Below are 23,052 nucleotides of genomic sequence, written 5' to 3'. Positions count from 1 at the left end.
TAACCACTGTCGGGTTGTGGGTTCGAATCCTCATCGCCGCAAAGTTTTTACTCTCTATTGTCTTTCTGACACTTTTCTACTCACTTCATTTCCTGGTATTATCAACATAGGTACCCGTTCGTCTCACGGTTCCAAATTATGTACTTACTTACTTACTTAATCCTCTTCTGGCCTTGAGGCACATAGGGCACCCACCAGCCCACCAGACATCTCCATTTTTTGCGATCGGTTGCTTTTGCGGTGGCTGTATTCCAGGACAGGCCTGCTTCCTTTAATTCTTTCTCCATGGTCCTTCGCCAGGTTTCTTTGGGTCTTCCCCGCTTTCTCTTCCCATCTGCTGTCCAGTACAAGGCTGTCTTGGGAAGTGACCCTTTTTCCATTCTGGCCACATGACCCAGCCAACGCCATCTTCTTATTTTTATTTGGCTATCACTATCAATGCAAGTGCAGTCAGCGTTCTTTAATGTAAGGGAGATAAAAAGAAATAATCCAATTCAAAATAAAAATTGTGGGATAAACTCCCTTTCGGTGATGGAAATTTCTAATTACTCCCCTTCGCAACCATGGCTACCAGAAGGGTTTGAAAATGGCGGCGCACCAAAACTTCGAAGAGTGAAACTAGAAATTTGTTAACTTTGTCAAGAGGTAGATTTAAGATTTGCGAATAAAAGACAGTACAAAATGCTGCACGTAACAACAGAAATAGGGAAACCTGGTCGTAAAGGTAAATGCTTTGAGATGTCTATTTGTAAATGAAACGCAAGTGAAAGGGTGGTTCCTTGCCTTTTTTTTTTTAACTCTCTTACTCTTACTCAACTCATCAAAAGTTTGTTTACATTTCCCAAATATAAACATTGTAGACAATTGCTCTTTGTTTTGAGTATTCAATTTTTGTACATATTATATGCTCGCATATAAGGTCTTATATGTATATATACAGTAATTTACAGATAATAAAAATGTTATTAGTAATAATGATAATGACTTCACCTTTTAATTTTAATATTAATTTGACTTATTTGAGAAGTTCTTCACATGAAGTTAACTTAACCCTGAGGTCAAGCCCGTGTAAAATATTGCTTTATTAAATGTTAACTTTATTAAATCCTAAATGGGGCAAATGGATTTGATTATGAAAAAAGTGTCTTCCTCTAAAATAAAAGATTACTGTGATAAATAATCTGGTGTAGATGTGAGTTTGAAAAAAAATCGGTTTTCTAGGGGTTTTTTTCAGTCTTTGAGAAACATTCTATAGAGTTGTTTGTCTCATATAGTACAAGCAATATCAGAGTTTTACCATAACGTGTCAGGATGATTTCAGACTAATGAATGCCTGGATACCTCTGTATAGAGCTTTTAGACTTGGTGTAGTCTCCTTCGCTCCTCCTCATCTATTAGTAATTGGACCAATTCTTATAACTGTACTTGTTTCCTAGGATGTTACTTATTTCCAACTTTGCTTTGATTTTATTCATTTTTTTTTTTTTTGCTGATACTGTGGTTTCTTGCAGTTTATTCCTGTTATTGACAATCCTAGCTGAAAAAAAAGTTCCTTCTTTCATTTGTCTTAAAACGTTCTCTTTCCAGTTTCTTGCTGTTTCCATGTGTCTGATTGTTCTTGTTTGGTTTAAGAAATCCTACCTCTACCCTGTCTCTTCCCCTTACTATTTTATATGTTTGAATGATATCTCCTCTTCTTCTCCTGTAATCTAAGGTCGGGAGATTCAATTCTTTCAGTCTCTTACAGTAGATTTTGTCTTTCAGCTGTGTGATAAGTTTTGTTGCTCTCCTTCGCACTCTTTCCAAACAGTCTCTGCCTCCCTCAAACTTCGGATACCATAGACAGTTGGCATATTCCAGCTTTGATCTAATCATAGTCTTGTAGATGGTAGTAAGTCATGTGTTTTGGTTTCAGATTCTTGAAATTTCTCTTCACCGTTCTGAATGTTCTACCAGCCTTAGATTGAACATCTTGAATTTGTTTCTTGAAGTTTAGCTTCCTGTCAATAAATACTCCTAGGTCTTTTTCCATATTGGATTTCTGCAGGGGTTTTTCTTTCATTATATAGTTTGCTACTCTGTTGTTTTTTCCTAGGTGAAGAACTGCACATTTGTCTACATTGAACTCCATCTGCCATGTTTCGGACCATTCTTCAAGCTTTTCATATCTTGCTGCAAGGTGTTTCTTTCCTCTTCTGTATTAGTTACTCTGTAGAGCTTTGTATCATCGGCAAAGATTTTACATTTAGATGATAGATAGTCTGGCAAGTCTTTGATATAAATCAGGAAGAGAACTGGTTCCAGTACACTTCCTTGTGGAACTCCACTTGTTACCAGTCTTTCCACTGATGCTGTTCCATTCACTACCATTTTTGTCTTCTATCCTTGAGGAAATTTTGGACCCATTTGACTGTATGATCATTAATGTGATACTGTTCCAATTTCCTGATCAGGCGCCGGTGTGGAACATTGTCAAATGCCTTTCTGAAGTCGAGGTATATGACATCTAAATTGTTGCCTAATTCCAGGTCTCTCATCCAGTCATCCATGGTTTCAAGTAGGTTTGTTAGCGTAGACCTTCCCGCCATGAAACCATGTTGTTCTTTGCTGAATAGTTTGTTCTTGGTCATATGATCAACCATTTCTTCTCTAATCAGCTGTTCCACGAGCTTGCAGATGACAGATGTCAGGCTCACTGGTCTGTAGTTTTCTGGATTTAAGATTTAAGGTTTTTTTTAGTATTGATGAAATGTCATTTATCTATATTATTATAAATGAATTAAACTCATTGGACAATGTCTGAAATTTGAGAGAGATCACTGCATTGGCAGTTTTTATGAAGGAGGATATAACTCTTTAAATATATTTTTTTTTTATCATATAGAGCGAGAGCGGCGCCATTTTCCTGATGCCCACAATCAACCAGGAGAGATCCCTCCCTTCAAACCCAGGGGTCGTCGCTACCTTCCACACAATAGAGGTAAAGAGGATGAATGGGTGCCTCACAACCAGAGCATTGGTGTGGAATACACAGAGTGAGTTATCAAAACCATTAGCCTTGTATTTGCATAGCTGAAAATATTTGTGTATCAGTCACTACATGATCAGCTCAGCCCATAAGGCTAAACATTATTTTCACAAAACAATCTAAACTATGTCTTTTTCCATACTAAAAACAAAGCATTAATCGTGTGACTTTTCCATACCATGCCTATTTGTAAAGTTGCAGTATCGAGTATTTTTGATAACTAAAATCTCCAGATCCAGAATTGTGTGAATATATTGTTATAAAACAACTCAAAGTCAGTGGGTTTGATATCAAAAGAAAATAACAAGATCCTCAGTGCACAATAGGGGTTTTGTGATGGCTGACCAAATGTACCATAATGACAATGATTCTCAATATTTGAAACTGAGTCGACATTTTCTTTTTTGTTTTTTTTTTCTTTTAAAAAAAAGAAAATTGTAGGTATGATATACGAAGTAATTAGTCATTTAGTCTGACGGTGCTCTTATATATGTAAGGTTTTTTACATTTAAGGGTTAGCTTAGACCAGAGTTTTAGCGAACATCATCACTATTTAGTCACCAACCATTCTCAAAGTTGTCTTCTGTAATAGTAAATAAAACCGTGCGATTATACTATAACAGTCAAATCAATGATGATGGTGATTAGGCAATTTTGATGGTAATTGTAATTATATGTTACAGTGAATGACATAATCAGTCGGATGGTGAGTTATTGCCAAGTTTAGTTAGAAGGTCAATTTTGATCATGAATGAGTTCTTGTCATAAATGATCAACCCTTTTAGTACATCTTCGGGAATATCAAAACTTAATTTCTTTTCTAAATATTTTTTACAGCTAATCAAGTTGAAAAAGTATGAAATTTGAGAAAAGTGGTTGGATACCTTTCACATCATGAAAAATCACCCGATTTACTTCAAATAAAGATTAAAATGCTCTGGGGAGCGTTATTCTTTCAGAAAATGAAAAAAAATGCATTCCAAAATTTTTACCTTCCGACTGGTTATGTCATGCACTGACACATATAGCAATGCTAAATAATGACAATGTAAACGTTAGTTATTTTTATAATGAATGCCAACAAATATAAAATAAATAATCCGTAGGTTTAGTTCCTAATTTTGTTTTGTTGCAATTTTTTCCTCTTTCACAGAGCCGGCCCAGACTGGAGTTCAAGGTTGAAATACATTCCCCATCCAGAGAATCCAGAATACCCAGCCGCAGAGATCTGGCCCAATAATTGGCGTAGCATGAGGCCTTACCCATGTAAGTATGATTTGTTTGAATAAGTATGGAGTCTCGCTTTCAAGTATCATATCTTTAGTCTTTATTTTTAAACGCTCACTAGTACTCAGAAATACACTGCCCCAAACCTAGACAGCTTCAATTGGCTTCTGCCTTTGCCTTTGCAAGGTCCCAGGATTGAGAGTTTTTGAAAAGATGAGAGTTCTTTTCAATCCATTGATATTTGGAGGACGAGTTTTCTGGCCACATTTTTAAATCCAGGTCTCCAGAGTACGCCACTTAACTGGTTAAGATCATTGGCAGTATTTCTGTTTACTACAAAATCTTGTTCTCCACAGTTACCTACAGAAGGTCAAAAGATGAGTGGTTACTTGACCCGGGTCTTACCAAGGTTGGACTTCGATGTATTTTTGATGGTGTGCACAAAGCAACAGATATATCAGATGCAGAGATTACTCATCAGATGCTCTATGGGAAAGGAAGGAATCGTGAGTAGCTCAAATTAGTGGAGATTTATCATAGTTCAAGTGACTACTTTAAAGCTGCCTGGTCCATAGTCATGGAATTTATCCCAGTTTTTGTAGTTTGAAACAGACCGTAATAATTCAAATAAATCAAATTAAATAATACTTCAGACAACAAACGAATTTGAATGAATAGGGGCTCTGGTCGTGAGTCAGGATTTCTACCAACTGGAAATAATAAAGATAAGGCTGGGAAAAATAGTTACAAATGAAAAAGTAGTTGCTGTCATTTTTCTAAATGCATTATAAAAGGTAAGGTAGGGGGGGGGGGTATAGTTTGATGCCTTAATAAATGGTTAGATATATATAATATTAATACATATTTTCAATTTGTTTGCTTCTCAACGTTGCATTTAGTTTCCATATAGACCATGAAGAATCATTCTTTGGTTTTCTGCTGCACAAGTCATTTATAATTTGAGCGTTATATGTATAAAAGTATTCTGACATAATTAATTATTATCAACGGTCAAATATTTATCAACAGAGAAGTTATAGTTGGATAATGATTTTTTAAATTCTTGGCTGATAGGCACTTTGAACGAATCGAATTTTCAATCCTGTTAGTTCACGTTTATAATTGTTTGATTTTTCTCAAATTTTCAGTCAGAAACTCAATAAGGACAGTACTTGGTAACAGCAGACAATCTTGAAATTTATTTAATCTCTCCAACAGAATCTGACATAGATGGACGAAATGAGTTAACCGAAGCATCTCCGGGAGATAAAAGCTACCAAGTACCAGAATATTCACCGAGTTTTCATAAAAAAGATGATAACTCACCTCAACAAAAATATTCGTAAGTCTGAATTGTTTTGACAGGCACTGGTTGTTCTTGCACCTTGTTTGTTTGCATAATACAAGAGGTGATAAGCAAACATCTCAAAGAAGTTAACATGTTTAATAGTATTAGATTCACTTAAAAAGTTTTTTTTCTTTTAAATGTTATCTAACACTTATCATTTAATTATCATCAAAATTTACAGGGGATATGTTTTGCTTCTTGTCTCAGTGTCACGAATTTGGACAGAGAAATAGACAAATTGATTCAAATTCATGATGAGAGAAACTTTCCATTATTCTGGTTTAGATTCCATACGAGGTGTATAGTGTAGATTTTGTTCAGAGTTCTGTGTAACATTGTTTAAAAATCATAAGTAATCATCATCACAGTGGTTATTATCTATATATGTGCGTGAGAGAGAGAGAGAGAGAGAGAGAGAGAGAGAGAGAGAGAGAGAGAGAGAGAGAGAGAGAGAGAGAGAGAGAGAGAGAGAGAGAGAAAATCGATTGAATGTCAAACACATTCCCTCTATCAGCTCAAATGTGTTTCCCAATTGTCACCTTTTACCTTATGTGATTGTGTTGCTGTGATTATCAACATACTTAAAATTAACACTTATGTAATGCACGTTTGTATGATTTGCACCCTGTTTGTTGTCACTGAATTTGCATGTGCGCACACACACATTCACCCTTATTCCTTTCAGTATGTCCAGCTCACCTTTTATTGAACCCAAGATGAAGGCCGACACCTTCATACCTCTGGTTCCCTTGCCTGAGATAAAGAGGTAAATTCTATATTTGACAAATATAAGAATGACTCAGTGTACTACAGCATTATATCAAGTAATAAACAAAAACTAAATATAACAGCTTTAAAAAAGAACAAAATACAAAACACGGAACGTTTCGGGCTCAAAACCCTTCTTCAGCCAACATCAAAAAAAATAAAGACATAAATACATTACTAAAGTACAGATAGACGTGTTTGGTATTTTGTTCTTTTTTGAAGCTGTTATATTAATTTGTGTTTATTACTTTTTACAGTCCACAGCTTCTCGCAGCCTAGTATCACTTTGACGAGCATGATAAAAATATCTTCTTTTCATGATAGGCAAAAGGCTTTCACTTTATATATCAATAGATTAAGATGATCCCAAATTTGTCCAATAGTCTTCATTTGGTGTTATCTCAATCTCTCAATGAATTAAGTTGACTCACTCAATCTTAAACCCAACTATCTCGCTATTGTATTTTGTTACTTTTACCAAATTATAACATACATTTTTTTTCTGAGATAAATTATATGCATATTATTAAAGCTACTTTTAAAAATTCTTAAATGATATTTGTACTTGAATAAAATTATGTACATGCCAGTTTCCTTTTAGATTTGAGTAACCCAGCATATATTATGTATTTTATTTTCAATTTTTGAAAGTATCAAAAATCTCTTGCGAGAGTAAACAGCAAGTAGAAAGAGGGAAATTGAGTGAATTACAGTTTTCATAACAAATGAAAAGGTGTTTTATCATTAAAGATCATAAAAAGTCAGTATGAAACAGTGCCAGATAAAGCAGATAGAAAAATATAAGAAACAAAGCATCCCAAAAAAAAGCAGCCTATTTCAGATTTTTATCGTATACCAGTGCATGCTCTCTTATTTGTCACTTTGATGTTTTACCATTGTCTGGCAGCATATCATATACCATTTTCATGATAATGGAATTTCATATGAATTCATCGTTTTAATACTACACTTGTTCTTGTGGATCTCTTGTATTAAACTCAGTAATCCATTATTTTAGATATAGCTATAATATATTCTATGTACTTCACATACTACATGTTTTCTGGATTTCTATTTCAACTATTTCTATGGAATGATGAACACATGCTTGACCTTAATCATAGATATAGGCCTGCAATTAGATTTTTGTTTTCAGAAGTGAATAATCTTATAACCCAATTTTTTGAATCAATACAACATCTTCAATCAAAGACAAAAAATGGCACAAAATTGGATGTTATGACCTCATGTCCATTTTCACGTTTTCGAGCCAAAATGATCATAAAACGGACAAGCATATCCAAGAAAGACTCCAATCAAGCAGACATGAAAATTTAATACTAGTAAATAAAACAAACTTCAGCTTTTATATAGTGACATGCTCAAAGTGCTTTACAAAAGGTCCCTGACCAACAGCAACACGTAACATATAGAATAAGACATGAAGCCTGTTAGGCGATATTACAATTTATCAGAGGCAATGCTGTTAACTGCCAAGTATTTATTTTACATCTGAGTATGGTGAAAAAATGTAAGTAAAGAGTCTTTTCCAAGGACTCAACAATGCGCCAAGCGAGTCTCTAACCCAGGACCTTCCAATCCAAAAGTGAGTGTCATACCACAAGACCATATAGCCTCACAAGCATTGATAATGGCTGGGCTATTAACGGTGCCCTGCATTCAACGAAAGTGCAGTTTCAACTAAATCTGATCACCTCAGGCGACTTTGCTGTATCCCTTTTGCACTGTGTAAACAATGATCAGTTAAATATATAATCAAAATAATATGATATAAAGTATGACTGGTCTTCTATAATACCAAAAATACTCAAGTAAATCATGGCTCCTCTCCCTGGCCAACAACAACACTTGATATTTAGGATGGCACATGATACCTGTTAGGCGATAGTACAATTTTTTTCAGACAAGATAACGCTGTTAACGGCCAGGTACTAATTTTATACCTAAATATGGTGAGAGAATGTGAGTAAAGAGCCTTTTCCAAGGACTCAACTATGCACCGAGCGAGGCTCAAACCCAGGACCTTCCGATCCAAAAGTGAGTGTCATACCACAAGACCACATAGTCGCACAACATTACTTCACCAATGGAACACTCTTCAACAACACCACCATTAAAAAGATAAATAAAGCTCATCATCTGATATATTGTAAATAAAATTTTGATTAATTTTTTACGATCTTTTCTTCCAATAATTTGTTTCCTGTATTCATATTAAAACTCTAGCTGCACAGTATTAACTATGAAAATTCTTAACCTTGGTGTAGTCATGATTCAGTATCAGATAAAAGAAGTAGAACAATAATATCTTTAAAAACTCAACCTCAGCTTATGACCATGAAATCAAACTTACGGTTCCATGTTTTTTAAAATGTATGTCATCAACAGAGAACCTTATCGAAAGACACACGAGAGCAAGCAGAGGCAAAATGACATAGATGAAGTGAAGAAGCTTGAAGTATGGCAACCTGCTAAGCCAATCTCCAGTACAATACCAGTTTTAGATCCCGCAGACATGAAGAGATATTGATGATAAGGTTTTTGAATGAGGAGTTAGTCATAGACTTAATGAAATTAAATGCACTTAAAATATTTGATTTACGACGTAGATGTGAAATGTCGATATTTACCATATTTATTTGATAACAAGATTGATTCAATAACTCATTGCACTACGAAAAAAAATAATATTTTGAGAAATGTACAATGTAACTTGATCAAGTAGACTCCACATGTTAACTTTCCAACTTAATCGTACAGGAAATCACCAATTAGCTATTGCTAATCTTCAGAAAAGGTGTGGAGCAGGCCCTTGTATCAATAATGATGAGAAAAATAGGATTTGGAGAAGTGGCAGATGAAAACAGAGAATAAAAAGTCACAGGGGCAGAGCCAAACTCAGGATCCAATTGACACGACACCCTCAACCTGGCCAGGAGAGAAGGACAGCACACTGCCGCACAACCAACTGAGCTAGTGTCGTGTCAATTGGATCCTGAGTTTGGCACTGACCCAGTGACTTTTTATTCTGTTTTCATCTGGCACTTCTCCATAGCCTATTGCTAATCTATGTCCTGGTACACTGCTTAGAAAAATGGTGCCCTTCAAATTATTTTACAATGATGATTGATAACAATGTACTTCGACAACTCTTGACATTAAATCAGTAGTTCACGCTGTCGCTTTAGTTCCAGCTACATGGCGTAGTTATTTCTTTGTGATTAATATTTTCAATATCTTTTTTAGTATTATCAGTATTGCTCCAGTATTGGTCAAAGAACGCAGAGTCAACCTAATGTATAATTTGATGACAAATCGTTCATTGATAATTATGAGATAACATGTTAAAATCTTCAACAGAGAGGATAAAAATGATTGCAACATGTCGCAAAATTATACGTGCATAATCATTATTTTAAAATTTGCTCAACAACCATATTTTTACTTTTCAGTGTTTAATCTTTAATTTTTAAAATTATTTTAAAAGCCGCTATATTAATGTTGTGGTCCATCTGCTGTTATACCCAAAGTATTGCATTTAAAAGCAAATAGCTGAATGGTAATAACCCTTTTAAATATTACAACAGTGTTGCCTTTTAAGTTGTTTTTTTTTTTTTCAGTTACACCAAAGGGGACATGAGTAAGACCCTCCAGTATTAAATGTAGAAATAAATAATGAGGAGGAAATATGTACATTCCGTATTATGATTTTAAAAATTTGTCCGAATTTTTTTTTTCTTTGACAATATTATTTCATTTGTCTTTCCATGAATACCTACTTGGGCTTTACATTATAAAGATGGTGTAATCTGATAAAATGACTAATAAATCCAATGCCTGCGAATGTTTATGTGTTGAATACTTATTGCAAAACAGCATATTGTGATATTTTATCAAGCAGAAATCTTACACTACCACTTATTCTGTCTCAATGTATACTAGCCAAAATAAGTATATTTTAATTTTTATTCTTGCTCTGTGATTATTTAATCATATTTTATTCTCTTGCCTATCAGTTCGTTCCATGAGTAGTATTATCTATTTGGATAAAAACGTGTCTCCCTTTTTGGGTGATGGTGCAGTATTATCTTTCATTTCTTTTTATTTAATGATATTATAATTTATGTATACATATATATTGTCTTGCATATATTGCGGCTTTATTTATATTTTCTTTCCACCCGAAAAGGAACAAATTATGAAAGAGAGATCATTTTAATATATATATATATATATATATATATATATATATATATATATATATATATATATATATATATATATATATATATTTATATTATTTAAAATATTTACCACAATGTTTGGGGCAGTCTACATCAATGTTTCAGGCTTAATTTGCCATCTTCAGGACTGAGTTGTTTTGTTGAGTCAACAAAACAACTCAGTCCTGAAGATGGCAAATTAAGCCTGAAACATTGATGTAGACTGCCCCAAACATTGTGGTAAATATTTTAAATAATAATTCGCTCCATTACTACATGTCGAGCACTTTTCGTACCATATTTGTATCAAACACGATCAATATATAATATATATATATATTTTATTATATATTATATATATATATATATATATATATATATATTATATATATATATTATATATATATATATATATATATATATATATATATATATATATATATATATATTATATATATATATATATATATATATATATATATATATATATATATAAAATATAGGAGGGAGTAGGAGAGAGAGAGAGAGAGGAGAGAGGAGAGAGAGGAGAGAGGAGGGAGGGGGGGGGGGGGGGGGGGGAAGAGAATGTTTCGGGTGAGCAAAAAAGGTTCCAAACTTTGAAATCTTGAAAGAACCAAACTCATTGTCTGTCTGAAATATAACTTATCTGAAAATGTAGAATAATGATAACATAAAAACCATCTTTTTAAAGGCACATTTAAAAAGGAATATCATAACAATACAAAAAAAAAAACAAGACACAAGATGTGTAGTATTATTTAAAATACTAATGTATGGTCTTTCTTGAGTCCACTTGAAGAAAATTGGCAATGAAGATAAGACGAAAGCTTCATTGTAGACGATTAAAATTACCTTTATTTTTATTCAAGCATGGATTCATATTCTGGTTTTTATTTCTGTAAGTTGCTGGGCAATTAGTGCGTATCTCATCCACCAATCACACCATATTTACAATAAACGTTTTGTCTCAAGTTAAATGTATGACGAATAAAATTAATAACCCCCTGACTTGACCGTTAGGATGACATGTAGAAGGGTTATGCTTAGGGAATCATAGTCTGTTACTGAAGATCAAACAACAATAGAGAATAATTGAAATTCAGTCTCCATAAGAATTATCCTTAGATGAATTAGTAAATCCTTTTTTCGTGAAATAAATAACTTTGAGTGGTTTGTGAACCAACAAAAGGGAAGGCTTGTGTCCTTTGATAAATCAAACACAAAAAGCGAAATATGTGCAATTTTGGTTAATTCTTCGATATTTCCTTTCTTTTTACATTTATCACAAAAAATAGTTTTTCACTTGACATTTGTAAATAAATCTCCATCATATTTTGCTACAAATCTTTTAAAAATCTGTTATTTATCTTAATTTCAAAACAATTTTATCTTAACCAAAATGACCAAAGAATTACACTATATCAAAGTTCGGCTCGTTTTTTGTTCACCCATTATATAAACCTCTATACATAATTATTTCTTAAGTTTGTTTATCATTTTGTCTTCCTCAATTGAAAATTGTGATACTTTTTAAATTCAATTTTGACATATCTCATAGCTTTTCCTACAATAAGTACGATTTCATCATTAAGTGTTCTATATGGTATCATGACTTAGTGTAGATATAAATTTGCAAAGGCTTAAAAAAAACCTTGTAAAAATGTTATTGGATATCTTCTTTTTCTCTTTTTAAATTTTTGTTTGGATACTATATCACTAGTCCTTGTATAGAGCTTGTTTCATTTTACATCACGATATGAAGTTGATTGCATTATATGGGTAAGATTATAGAGTAGCATTGAAAAAATTGATATTATTTTATTTTTGAGGTTTTTCCCCCCTTCTTTTTTTATTTCCTCACACCTTGAGTTCCTTGCCAATTATTGCCTTTGCCTTTTCAAATAACTTGAATGGTGTTTATTTTATTATAGTTCCCCAATTTAAAAAAAAAATGAAATCTTAAACATTTTGTTGATATAGAAATATTTGTTTGTTTTTGTTTTTTGTTTTTTTACACAAGGAATCACGTAATTCTCTAATTTTTTAGAATACTACTACTAGTACTACTACTACTACTACTATAATATTTATACTAATAGTGATAATAATAATAATAATAATAATAATAATAATAATAATAATAATCATCATCATAACAGATAATAATAAGATATGTGTAATAATAATGATAATAAAAACCCTATACATTTGATTTTTATTCAATCCATGCGTTTACAACTCTAAGAACATATTTATATATTATATTTTATTATTTGCACTTTTCCATGACATTTAAAATCCACCCCAGTATTCTCTTTCCATGTATAAGAGTATCTTTTTTTTTTCATTTTCTAAACATTTTACACAATAAACTTGTGTATCCATAACTTTTCGTGGGTTTCATTTCTTTCAAAGGCACTTAGTCTTTGACAATCATATACTGGCTATTACTGTATTTATTTGATCTTGTTTGTTTGTTTTTTTTAAGGGGTTTTACGGCATTTGCGACACTACTAGGTCATTTCAGTACCAGTAAAAAGAGGAAAAATGAGGAAAGTTGTAGATATGAATCGGGGATGCTTGCTATAGCAAAGCTAGACTGATTCCATTGTTGCACATATCGGGTGATAGAGGAACCAAAGGGATAGATAATATGTTTCCATTGTCAGGGGCATGGGCCTCAGATTCACTCCATTATCAACAATTATTATATTAAATAATGAAACTAAATTTATTATTAAATAGAGTAAAACTTGAATAGCACTTTTAACTGATGCTCATGATCACTAATTAACTATATAATATTAATTATAATTATACTGTTAAAAGTTACAGTCCTGTGAAATTATTATATCTGTGCAACTAGGAATAGTGTATGTAAATTGGTTCAAATAGGGAACAGATGTAGAGTCCAAGAGCATACCACCAATGTACTTTGAGACCACCTTAAAGTTTCATCCAGACACCAGCATAGGATCCCACTTAGAGGAACACACTCAAATATTTACAGAATACATAACTGAGAGATGATTTACAAGGAAAAAAAATCATCTCCCAAAACTACAACTATACATTTGACTGTTTCCCTCCCAGTCAAGGATTCCAGCCAGGGCTGTGACAAAACTAAGTAATTACATTCCAAGACAAAGACAGAAAGCAACTCGGAAAACACATATAAGGGGATAGGAGATACATCATGACCTCCTGCCCACCATGGGAGATCAAAGGATCCTGCCCAGGTTTCATGCTATAGAAACTGGGATAAACTCCGGCTCCATGGACCGAATGGTTCTGAAGGACTACTTCTCCTACCATCCCCTCTTCCCCGAGGCCACCACACCACCAAAAGAAGAAAAAAAAATTGGCTGTTCCCTGACCAGAGTAAAACTTAGTCAACTCATTCAAGAACAAGGGTAGAGAAGAAGAAGAAAATAAGTACAGAGGTATAGAGGACACAGCAAATAACCTCCCCTGCCCGTAAGGAAGTCTAAGACCACATCCACAAAGTCAAATGGAAAAGGAACAATAGGCAATGAAAGATTAAAGAATGTAAAGACTTATACCGGTAGATGATGCAAACAAAACCTCTCACTCAGATAAAGCAAAAACAATAAACTCAACTGGCATAAATTTTATCAATATTTTATTACAATAAATCATCTTATAAACAATTTCTTTAATCAGAATTTCATTAGATAAGTACAATCCAAAATGTCGATTTCAAAAAGTTTACCAAGTCATTTTTTTCTTCTAAAGAATTCTAATAACTCAATAAGGAATTCTTGAAAATTAACAGCTTTTAAACTTTAACAATAAAAATTAACTGTAAATTGACATCATGATCTGATCTTGTGCATCAAAGGACATAATTCAATGTTGATTTAGTAGAAACCTCTAAACCTAAAGAACAGCAGCAAAACCTATATATAGTGACAATTTCAGAAAATCACCATAAGATGTCTCAAGCATAGGAAATGCTGCAATTTCATTTTCACTCTCTTATGAAAGCATCGAGATGCATGGTGAATATTTAGAGGTGGCAATTTGTGAAAATGTCAAGAAAATATGACGTTTTGGCCTTTGGCCTTCGTCAGACAACAGACAAATCACGCAGGTAGTTTGTGACATGTTACAGTATTTACAATCAAACAACATGAGAACACCAATGGTCATTTTGCAGCAGCATATTTGATTTCATCAAATGCTTTCCTTGCTTTTCGAAGTTCCTCACTCATTAGAAGCAGTTCTTTCACCCTAGAGTATTTCTTGGGATCTTTACGTATTAGAAAGATGATGTCCTCTACAATAATGCGTCCAACTTTGCCGATTTCCATGGCTTTCTTAGTCTGAAATAACAACAACAAAAAGAACAAATGATAATCTTTTATGGGAATTCTTTTATGATCTCGATTGGGAGAGATTGAACTTAAAATCTTTTCCTAATATTTGGGGTCACCATAACTCAGGGTGTCCCAATAGCTCGGTTGGTAGAAAGCTTGCTTCACAAACAAAGGGACCAAGGGATCCTGGGTGCAGTCTATATTTTTTTCTGAACCCCCTCCACCCAGCAGTGATTGGGTAGTTGGATATTTTAGCAGGTGGAAAGTATTTTTCGATAGACTAGAATCTTTTCCAAAGGATAGCAAGCAATTTCTATTGTCCATTTTACAGTTCCACCTCCATGGGCCTAGTGACTCTGAAAACTACTTCTTTTACTACTTTTCCTAATATGATTGAAAAAAAAAAAAGAAAATATGTTTTTGGTTAATGGAATTTAACAGGAATTTAACAGCACATGAATGTCAGGGATTTCAAATAGATCCGTTGGTGAGGCACTCAACTCATAAATAAAGAAAACAGCATTTATTCTGGATTCATTTTGTTTCTGGCCCCTCTGTCCAACCACCAGTAATTGGGTAAATGAATCTCTTAAATCTAATCGACATCCTATCTAAAAGGATTCATTATTAATAAAAAGAAAAAAAACTGGGGAAGGGGGGGGGGGGGCGGTTATAAATAATAAGACAACCTATTAGACTTTCTTTCCTAAAATTAACAAAACTGTTTCATTTTATTTTGCTTTCTCGTCAAATTTATTAGGGTGACTTTATTCAGTCTCCATATCCCAAACAGTATAACCACATCCCTGAGACTTTATTCGGGCAACATATAACCTGAATAGTGTGACCACCCCTGTTCAACCTTATTCCGGCTACATATAGTCTAAACAGTAAAAGCATCACCATTTGCCTTCATTTTGGGCATAAATCTGAAGAGAAAAAATTGAGCTTTAATTTTTATATAGAGCAATACCCACTAAACATGCTCAAAGTGCTTTACAAGGGGTCCCTAGCCAACAGCAACATCTAGAACGAGACATGACGCCTGTTAGGCGATATTACAATTTTTTTGACAGAGACAACGCTGTTAACGGCCAGGTACTCATTTTACATCTGAGTACGATGAAAGAATGTGAGTAAAGAGCCATTTCCAGAGACTCAACTATGCGCAGAGCTAGGCTCGAACCCAGTACCTTCCAATCCGAAATTGGGTGTCATACCACAAGCGAACTAGTTACCCATCCCCTTCTAAACTTATAACTATGATTTGGGAAAAGGATATTTTTAAAATCTTGCTGATGAAGGGGAAATCTGAAACGTCCACATCTTTGTTAATCAAATTGAAGCTTCCATTCCATTTGACTATTTATTTATTTCTTCAAGCTTCAAGCAGTAACGTTTGCATTTGAGACAATTTCAAGACCTTCTATGATAATAATGACTCACCATCTCTGTGATGTACTCAATGACTAAATCCTCCAGCAAATCAACAGACTCAGTGTACGGGTTCTGGTCATCTCCAAATCCGTACATCATACATCGCACTGAGGAAAAAATAAATTAAAAGGACATGGACAAGGGAATTATTGCTATCATAATATCAACTATTTCATGTTTGTAATTTATTAGGCATAATGATGATGATAATGATATACAGTAGAACATGAAAGTAACGTACTCGGAAATAGCGAGTAAAATCTAAATCCCCGTTTTTTTCCCTTATTTGAGTCAATAAAATTAGCATGAAAGCAGCGAGTATGAAAAAGAGGTCAACTCGGAAATAACGAGCATTTCCTGCCCCAGCCTAGGACTGCGACGAAGTAAAGCAAAACAAGAGACAATGGCAATTTAAATATTTTTAGCCTAGCCTCTTTTCTTTTCTTATTTTTCGTTACGAGTAATATTACATAGTAGCCTAGTCTGTAGTAGTACATAATAGGCGACACAAATTTGGGTGGGGGTTGGGTTTGTGTGCGTGTGTGTGTATTGGGGGTGGGGGTCAATTATTCACCTAATGTGGTGCCACGCGACGCGCGAGGTAAGCACATGTCAACATGCCTCACTTCGCAGCATCGGTCAGCGAGTAGCATCGTTAACGAACGACACGATCAGCGAGAGAGGGGAGTGTGGAACCATTATTTCAATGGGTCAGTGATTGAGTGATGCGCTTGCTTACCTCATCAAACATGCCGAGTGCATACAAACACTCGCGCGCACACGCACACACACACACACACACACTTCTATGTTCTTGTTTTTTTCTAGTCATGATTTTACTTGAAAAAAAAAACGAAAAAAATACAAAAACCAAGCATTCTGCCACTTCTGTGAAGAAATTGAAATAGGGGCGACGGCTTTTACTCGAATTACACACTGAGGGGAATAACCAGCAATATTATTATAACCTTTCCTGGCAACTCGGGAATAGCGAGAACTCGGAAATAGCGAGTAATCAGGAGTGGACCCGTCGAACTCGCTATTTCCGCGTTCTACTGTACTGGTTGTGATTGCGGATGTTAATGACGATGAAGATGTGATGATGATATGATGATGATGATGATTATGTGGATGTGGCAGTGGTGGTGACAAAGATGATAATGTGGCAGTTGTGAAAGTCATAATCGTGGCGAGTTGGTGATAGCAATCAATCTGTCTCAAAATTTCATGGTACGAAATTGGAAAATAGCAGGCTTTCAGTAGGACCTGATTTCATTCTAACAAGAAACCATTATATTGTGGAAAATTCAAACCTGTAAATAATAGGACTAATTTTCTCACTGATTAAAATATAAAGGAGGCCCTTATAGCTCAGTTGCTGGAGCACTTGTCTTATAACCTTATGAAAATAACGGCATCATCATAAACAGGGATGCTGTTCCATGCGCGGATAGTACTGGGGAAGAACTACTGTTTATGCACATTGATTCAGGAATATGGCAGTGCATATGCATTTTCTTTTCTTCCATGGTTTTTCAGTGTGTTAATAGGGATGGTGGTGGTGGTTCCCTGTCGGCCCTTGAACAACATATTCAGCTTTTGCGTCTTTCTTCTTTCAATAAGTGGGGTCCAGTTTAAATGCTCCATCATGTCTTTTACACTGTGTTGTCTGTTGCAGTCATTACAGACAAATCAACAGGCCCTTCTTTATATAATTTCTATCTTCTTATTGATCGTTGTTGATGTAATCAGATCCCATATGCTGCTGCAACACTCTAAAACAGATCTTACAAATACTTTGTAGCACTTTTCTTTCTCATTATATTATATCACCAACTCACAACAGTGCCAGTTTGGCCAATGTCCTAAACATTGTAGCATTATGAGGTTTTACCGTGGTTAAAATTGTGATAATGCCCTTAAGAAAAACATCCACTGAGTGACTATGACTATGACTATGAGCATTGATATGACTTAACTTACACTCTTTGGAAAATATCTTTTTCCTTTTTTCCAATGGGACGTCTTCTTCAATGTCTTCATCTTCAAACTGTTGATGAAAATAAAAATAACAACAAAGTAAATTCAATGGACAAATTCAAAATAGTAGCATTTATTGTAAACCTTGACAAGATATAATGAATTGAATCTGCACAGAATTGGGTGTCCAATGTCTTTAAAGTAATCTCATTCCAAGACAAAGACAGAAAGCAAGTTGGAAAACAGATATATGGGGACAGAAGACAAAGTTAGTACCTCCCTGCCCACTATGGGAGGTCAGGAACCCCACCCAGTCGGCCTGGGTTGGGACAAAACATTTGCCATTTATTTTTTAATTGAAACAACAGGTGGGCCAAACCACTGCAAAACCTGAACTTTCCCAATCGTCGCGAAATTCTGTTTTTGAGGCAGCAGTGAGATCATAGATTCTCTTTGTAACATTGACTAAAATTTTAAACAGAAAAATATCAAAAACTCTGAAATCGTTTGTCGTCGAGAAAAAAAATTACAAATAAGGTATCATTATCATAGCAAATGTAATTTCATGTCCCATCCACCTTACTGGGTCAAATTAAGATGTTTTGAGATTGAAATTTTTATCAAAGTGCCTAGTATACCGATGTGCACATATTTGGCAGGTCCGAACACAATATGGCTATGGGCTATGGGGTTGAGTTTGAGTTTGACTTAACACTTAACAATTATTACGACCCCATAGTGCCATAGCAATTTCGATTGATTATCAGACCTCCAAATAAGTACACGTCGCACTATAGGCCACGGACGGGACCAATTATAAACAATATTGATAAAAGGTTTATTTCTCTAGAGTTGTAGAGAGTTGCCTTCGTGGAGCGTCCATTCATTAACTCGACTTCGGTATTAAAATTAAATTTGGAAGTGTCTCCCTAGCCTCTACCATTAAATTTATTAAACGTACCTCTGTCGCACTATCCTTGTCTGCACTTTCTGCCATATTGACAATATTTGTATAATTTATAAATACAAAATGTCCTTCAAAATATTAGTGAGATTTCTCGTCGCACAGAACCTACTTTACTAAACTTTCCCTTTTATTGTCGATTTGGCTTCGGGTTTCGTAAAAATCTTCACAATTTTTATTTTTAGCAAGCAGCAAGCAAATCAAGTGATTCCACTCGCATATAAAATCGAAATATAACGCAGTGCTAACCCTACTTTGATTTCTGAGAGAACCAATCTTCAATCTGTTATCGTCATCGTCATCACCACCAATCACCACCAGTGCCATCACCATCATGTCCACCGCCATTGCCACCACTATCATCATCAACATCATCATCGTACTACCATCATCATCGTCGTCGTTCTCCATCATTCCACTTCCACTTGGCAAAAACTTTCAAACTTGGAACTTGCGAAGTCGCATATTTGAGCAGTTTTGTTTTGGAAATGAAAAAGAAATAAGTATTTAAAAAGGGAATGGTTCATATAGGGAACAGATGTAGACTCCAAGATTGCACTATCAGTGTTCTCAGTCTGAGATCACCTAAAAGTCTCACATTGGCCCAGCAGATGATCCCACTCGGAGGAATACACCCAAATGTTTACAAGATGTGTTCAAAACAAAAATATAACAATCAGTACAAAACAGAGAGATGATTTACAATGAAAAAAAAATTAAATCCCAAAACTAACTTATATATTTGACCGTTTCCCTTTTACCCAAGGACTCCAGCAAGGGCCAGGACAAAACCAGGTAAATCCAATCCAAGACTTTTTTTGTTTGTTTATGATTGAAGTATCAAAGATCAGCGGAGAACAGGAAGACAAAGGAAATCTGGCAGGAAAACATCAAGCAGGATTGACGTTGTACGAGTTGATAGAGAAGACCAATGGCCGAGATGTGTGGTGCCAGATTGTTTGTGGAGTTACATCCCGCAAATCCCCCTAACAACCATCCTGTCATGGGAATGAGTGAGTGAGACAGTGAAATGACAAATAACCAGAATTCAATGACTCTAGACAATTCGTTTGAGAACTTAAAAGAACAGATTTGATGGAGGAATCATGTCTAAATCAAATGCGGAGGTTCAGATTTCAGCAACAGCAGCATTTACAGATCAGGATATTATGGAACAGACAGTTCCCCCTATGATAAAAAGGATGAGGAGTCAGAAGAATTGTTTGTTTGTTTGTTTTTAAGGGTTTTACGGCGTTTGCAACACATTTAGGTCATGTCAGCGCCAGTAAAAAGAAGACAACGGAATAGTCAAAATATTCTACATTTACAATCACACACTCAAGAAAAAGTAAGACAAAGGGGAACTGGTTCAAATAGGGCACAGATGTAGATTCCAAGAGCAAACTATTAATATACTTAGTAAGTCACATCCAGGCACCAGCGCATGACCTCACGAAGAGGAATAAATATTTATAGAATACATAACAGAGAGATGATTTACAAGGAAAGAATTATCATCTCCCAAAACTATAACTATACATTTGACTGTTTCTCTCCCAGTCAAGTACTCCGGCCAGGGTTGGTTTTGTTTGTTTGTTTTTAAGGGTTTTACGGCACTTGCAACACATAACGGTCATATCAGCGTCAGTATAAAGGAAGAAAATGAGATAGTAAAAGTTCTAGAATTACAATTAAAGCACCCAAGAAAAGGTAAGACAAAGGGGAATTGGTTCAAATAAGAAAAAGGTGTAGATTCCAAGAGCAAACTATCAAAGTACTTAGTTTGAGATCACCTAAACGTCTCATCCAGACACAAGCACAGGTCCCCACTAAGAGGAATACACTCAAATGTTTTACAAATCATATATAATATAAAGAAAACATAATACAGTGCATAACAGATTTACAAGGAAAAAAATATCATCTCCCAAAACTATACATTTGACTGTTTCCCTCTCAGCCAGGTCATCCGGCTAGGACCAGGACAAAACCAAGTAATCTCATTCCAAGACAAAGACAGAAAGCAAGTTGGAAAACAGATATAGGGGGACAGAAGACACAGTAAGTACCTCCCTGCCCACTATGGGAGGTCAGGAACCCCACCCAGTCGGCCTGGGTTGGGACAAAACCGTAATCCCATTCCAAGACAGACAAAAAGCAACTTGGAATACAGATATAAGGGGAAAGAAGACACAGCGCGACCGCCTGCCCATCATAGGTCAAAGGAGAGTCAGAAGAATATTTTAAGTCTGTGATCTTAATAAAAACCAAAAATATGCTTCCAAACTGTAGTAAACACTTTTATGAGGATTTTTCGCAGAGATACACATTTTTGGTTTAAAATAAAAATAAAAATAAAAGGGTAAAACATAGAAAATGAAAATCAATTCCTTCCTCAGTCCTCTAGCCAAGAATTTGTTTTTGTTTGTTTTTAAGGGTTTTACGTCGCTTGCAACACATTTTGGTCAATTCAGCGGCAGTAAAAGGAAGAAAATGGGGTAATCAAAAAAGTTATAGATTTACAATTAAAAGCACACAAGAAAAAGTAAGACAAAAGGGAAGGGTTTAAATATACAAATGTAAATTCCAAGAGCACACTATCAGTTTACTTATTTTGAGACTCCCTAAAAGTCTCATCCAGACACGAGCACAGGTCCCGACTAAGAGGAATACACTCAAATGTTTACAAAGCATTATATATTTTTTAAAAATAAAAAATAACACAGTGTATAACAGAGAGATGATTTAAATGGAAAAAAAAATGTCCCAAAACTATAACTATGCTTTTGACTCCGGCCAGGGCGATGACAAAACTATGTTTTTGTTTGTTTTTAAGGGTTTTACGGCGCTTGCAACACATTTAGGTTATATCAGCGCCAATAAAAAGGAAGAAAATGGGATAGTAAAAAGTTCTAGAATTACAATTAAAGCACCCAAGAAAAAGTAAGACATAGGGGAACTGGGAACAAATAGGGATCAGATGTAGATTCCAAGAGGATACCACCAATGTACTTAGTTTGAGATCACCTATAAGTCTCATCCAGACACAAGCACAAAAGCCAACAAAGAGGAATACACTCAAATGCTTACAGTATACATTGAATATAACAAATATAATAATACATAACAGAGAGATGATTTACAAGGAAAAAAATATCATCTCCCAAAACAATAACTATGCATTTGACCGTTTCCCTCCCAGCTAGGGCCTGGACAAAACCAAGTAACCTCATTCCAAGACAGAAAGCATGTTGGAAAACAGTTATAAGGGGATAGAAGACACAGTATGTACCCCCCTGCCCACTATGGGAGGTCAGGATGACAAAACTAAGTATTCCCATTCCAAGGCAAAGACAGAAAGCAACTCGGAAAATAGATACAGGGGATAGAAGACAAAGCATGACCTCCTGTCCACCATCGGAGGGCAGACCCCATCCAGTGGCCAAGAAGTTATAACTATTGATAAAATCAATTTTTATCAAAAAGAAGAATGGTCTTGAAAGCTATGTCGTGTAGACTATATTGATTACCGACACATATATGACCAATATGACAGTGTTACAAGCATTTTAAAACTTTAAAAAAAAAATTAGTTTGATAAAGAAATTTTTTTTTTTAATTGAGCATTTATATATAGCGCAATATCCACTAAACATGCTCAAAGTGCTTTACAAAAACAAACAACAAATTGAATA

At 34.7% G+C, this 23,052-nt stretch overlaps 2 protein-coding genes across 3 annotated transcripts; one reads left to right on the top strand and one right to left on the bottom strand.

Moving 5' to 3' along the window:
- The first annotated feature begins 578 nt into the window (after positions 1–578).
- Positions 579–10,619, top strand: LOC144968060 (spermatogenesis-associated serine-rich protein 1-like). 2 transcript variants are annotated; one of them, XM_078906028.1, is made up of 7 exons: positions 579–724; positions 2,885–3,035; positions 4,182–4,294; positions 4,612–4,761; positions 5,474–5,597; positions 6,289–6,369; positions 8,781–10,619. In XM_078906028.1, exons 1-7 carry the CDS (start codon positions 682–684, stop codon positions 8,920–8,922), a joined length of 804 nt encoding a protein of 267 aa, XP_078762154.1. In that variant the 5' UTR covers positions 579–681; the 3' UTR covers positions 8,923–10,619. The 2 variants fall into 2 exon arrangements, with proteins under 2 accessions (XP_078762154.1, XP_078762155.1); XM_078906029.1 differs by lacking the exon at positions 6,289–6,369.
- Positions 10,620–14,262: 3,643 nt separating this feature from the next.
- Positions 14,263–19,515, bottom strand: LOC144968059 (transcription initiation factor TFIID subunit 13-like). Its single transcript, XM_078906027.1, has 4 exons — positions 19,355–19,515; positions 18,397–18,463; positions 16,423–16,520; positions 14,263–14,982 (listed from the first exon to the last, which is right to left on the bottom strand). Exons 1-4 carry the CDS (start codon positions 19,388–19,390, stop codon positions 14,806–14,808), a joined length of 378 nt encoding a protein of 125 aa, XP_078762153.1. The 5' UTR covers positions 19,391–19,515; the 3' UTR covers positions 14,263–14,805.
- Between the last annotated feature and the right edge of the window lie 3,537 nt (positions 19,516–23,052).

The sequence above is a fragment of the Berghia stephanieae genome, chromosome 3 (assembly GCF_034508935.2).
Source record: "Berghia stephanieae isolate SIO BIC M18660-M18661 chromosome 3, UCSD_Bste_1.3, whole genome shotgun sequence".
Taxonomy (NCBI): domain Eukaryota; kingdom Metazoa; phylum Mollusca; class Gastropoda; order Nudibranchia; family Aeolidiidae; genus Berghia; species Berghia stephanieae.
Note: the sequence above shows the minus strand (reverse complement) of the source record. Positions and strands in the feature narration are given on the sequence as shown.

What these genes read in the sequence shown, in the direction of transcription:
- LOC144968060 (XM_078906028.1), top strand. Translation starts at nt 682, where the DNA reads ATGCTGCACGTAACAACAGAAATAGGGAAACCTGGTCGTAAAG. An exon ending in CTATGGGAAAGGAAGGAATC is followed by an intron (nt 4,762 to 5,473) that starts GTGAGTAGCTCA and finishes TCTCTCCAACAG; the next exon opens with AATCTGACATAGATGGACGA. An exon ending in CCCTTGCCTGAGATAAAGAG is followed by an intron (nt 6,370 to 8,780) that starts GTAAATTCTATA and finishes TGTCATCAACAG; the next exon opens with AGAACCTTATCGAAAGACAC.
- LOC144968059 (XM_078906027.1), bottom strand. Translation starts at nt 19,390, where the DNA reads ATGGCAGAAAGTGCAGACAAGGATAGTGCGACAGAG. An exon ending in ACAAGGATAGTGCGACAGAG is followed by an intron (nt 18,464 to 19,354) that starts GTACGTTTAATA and finishes TTTCATCAACAG; the next exon opens with TTTGAAGATGAAGACATTGA. An exon ending in AAAGATATTTTCCAAAGAGT is followed by an intron (nt 16,521 to 18,396) that starts GTAAGTTAAGTC and finishes TTTTTTCCTCAG; the next exon opens with TGCGATGTATGATGTACGGA.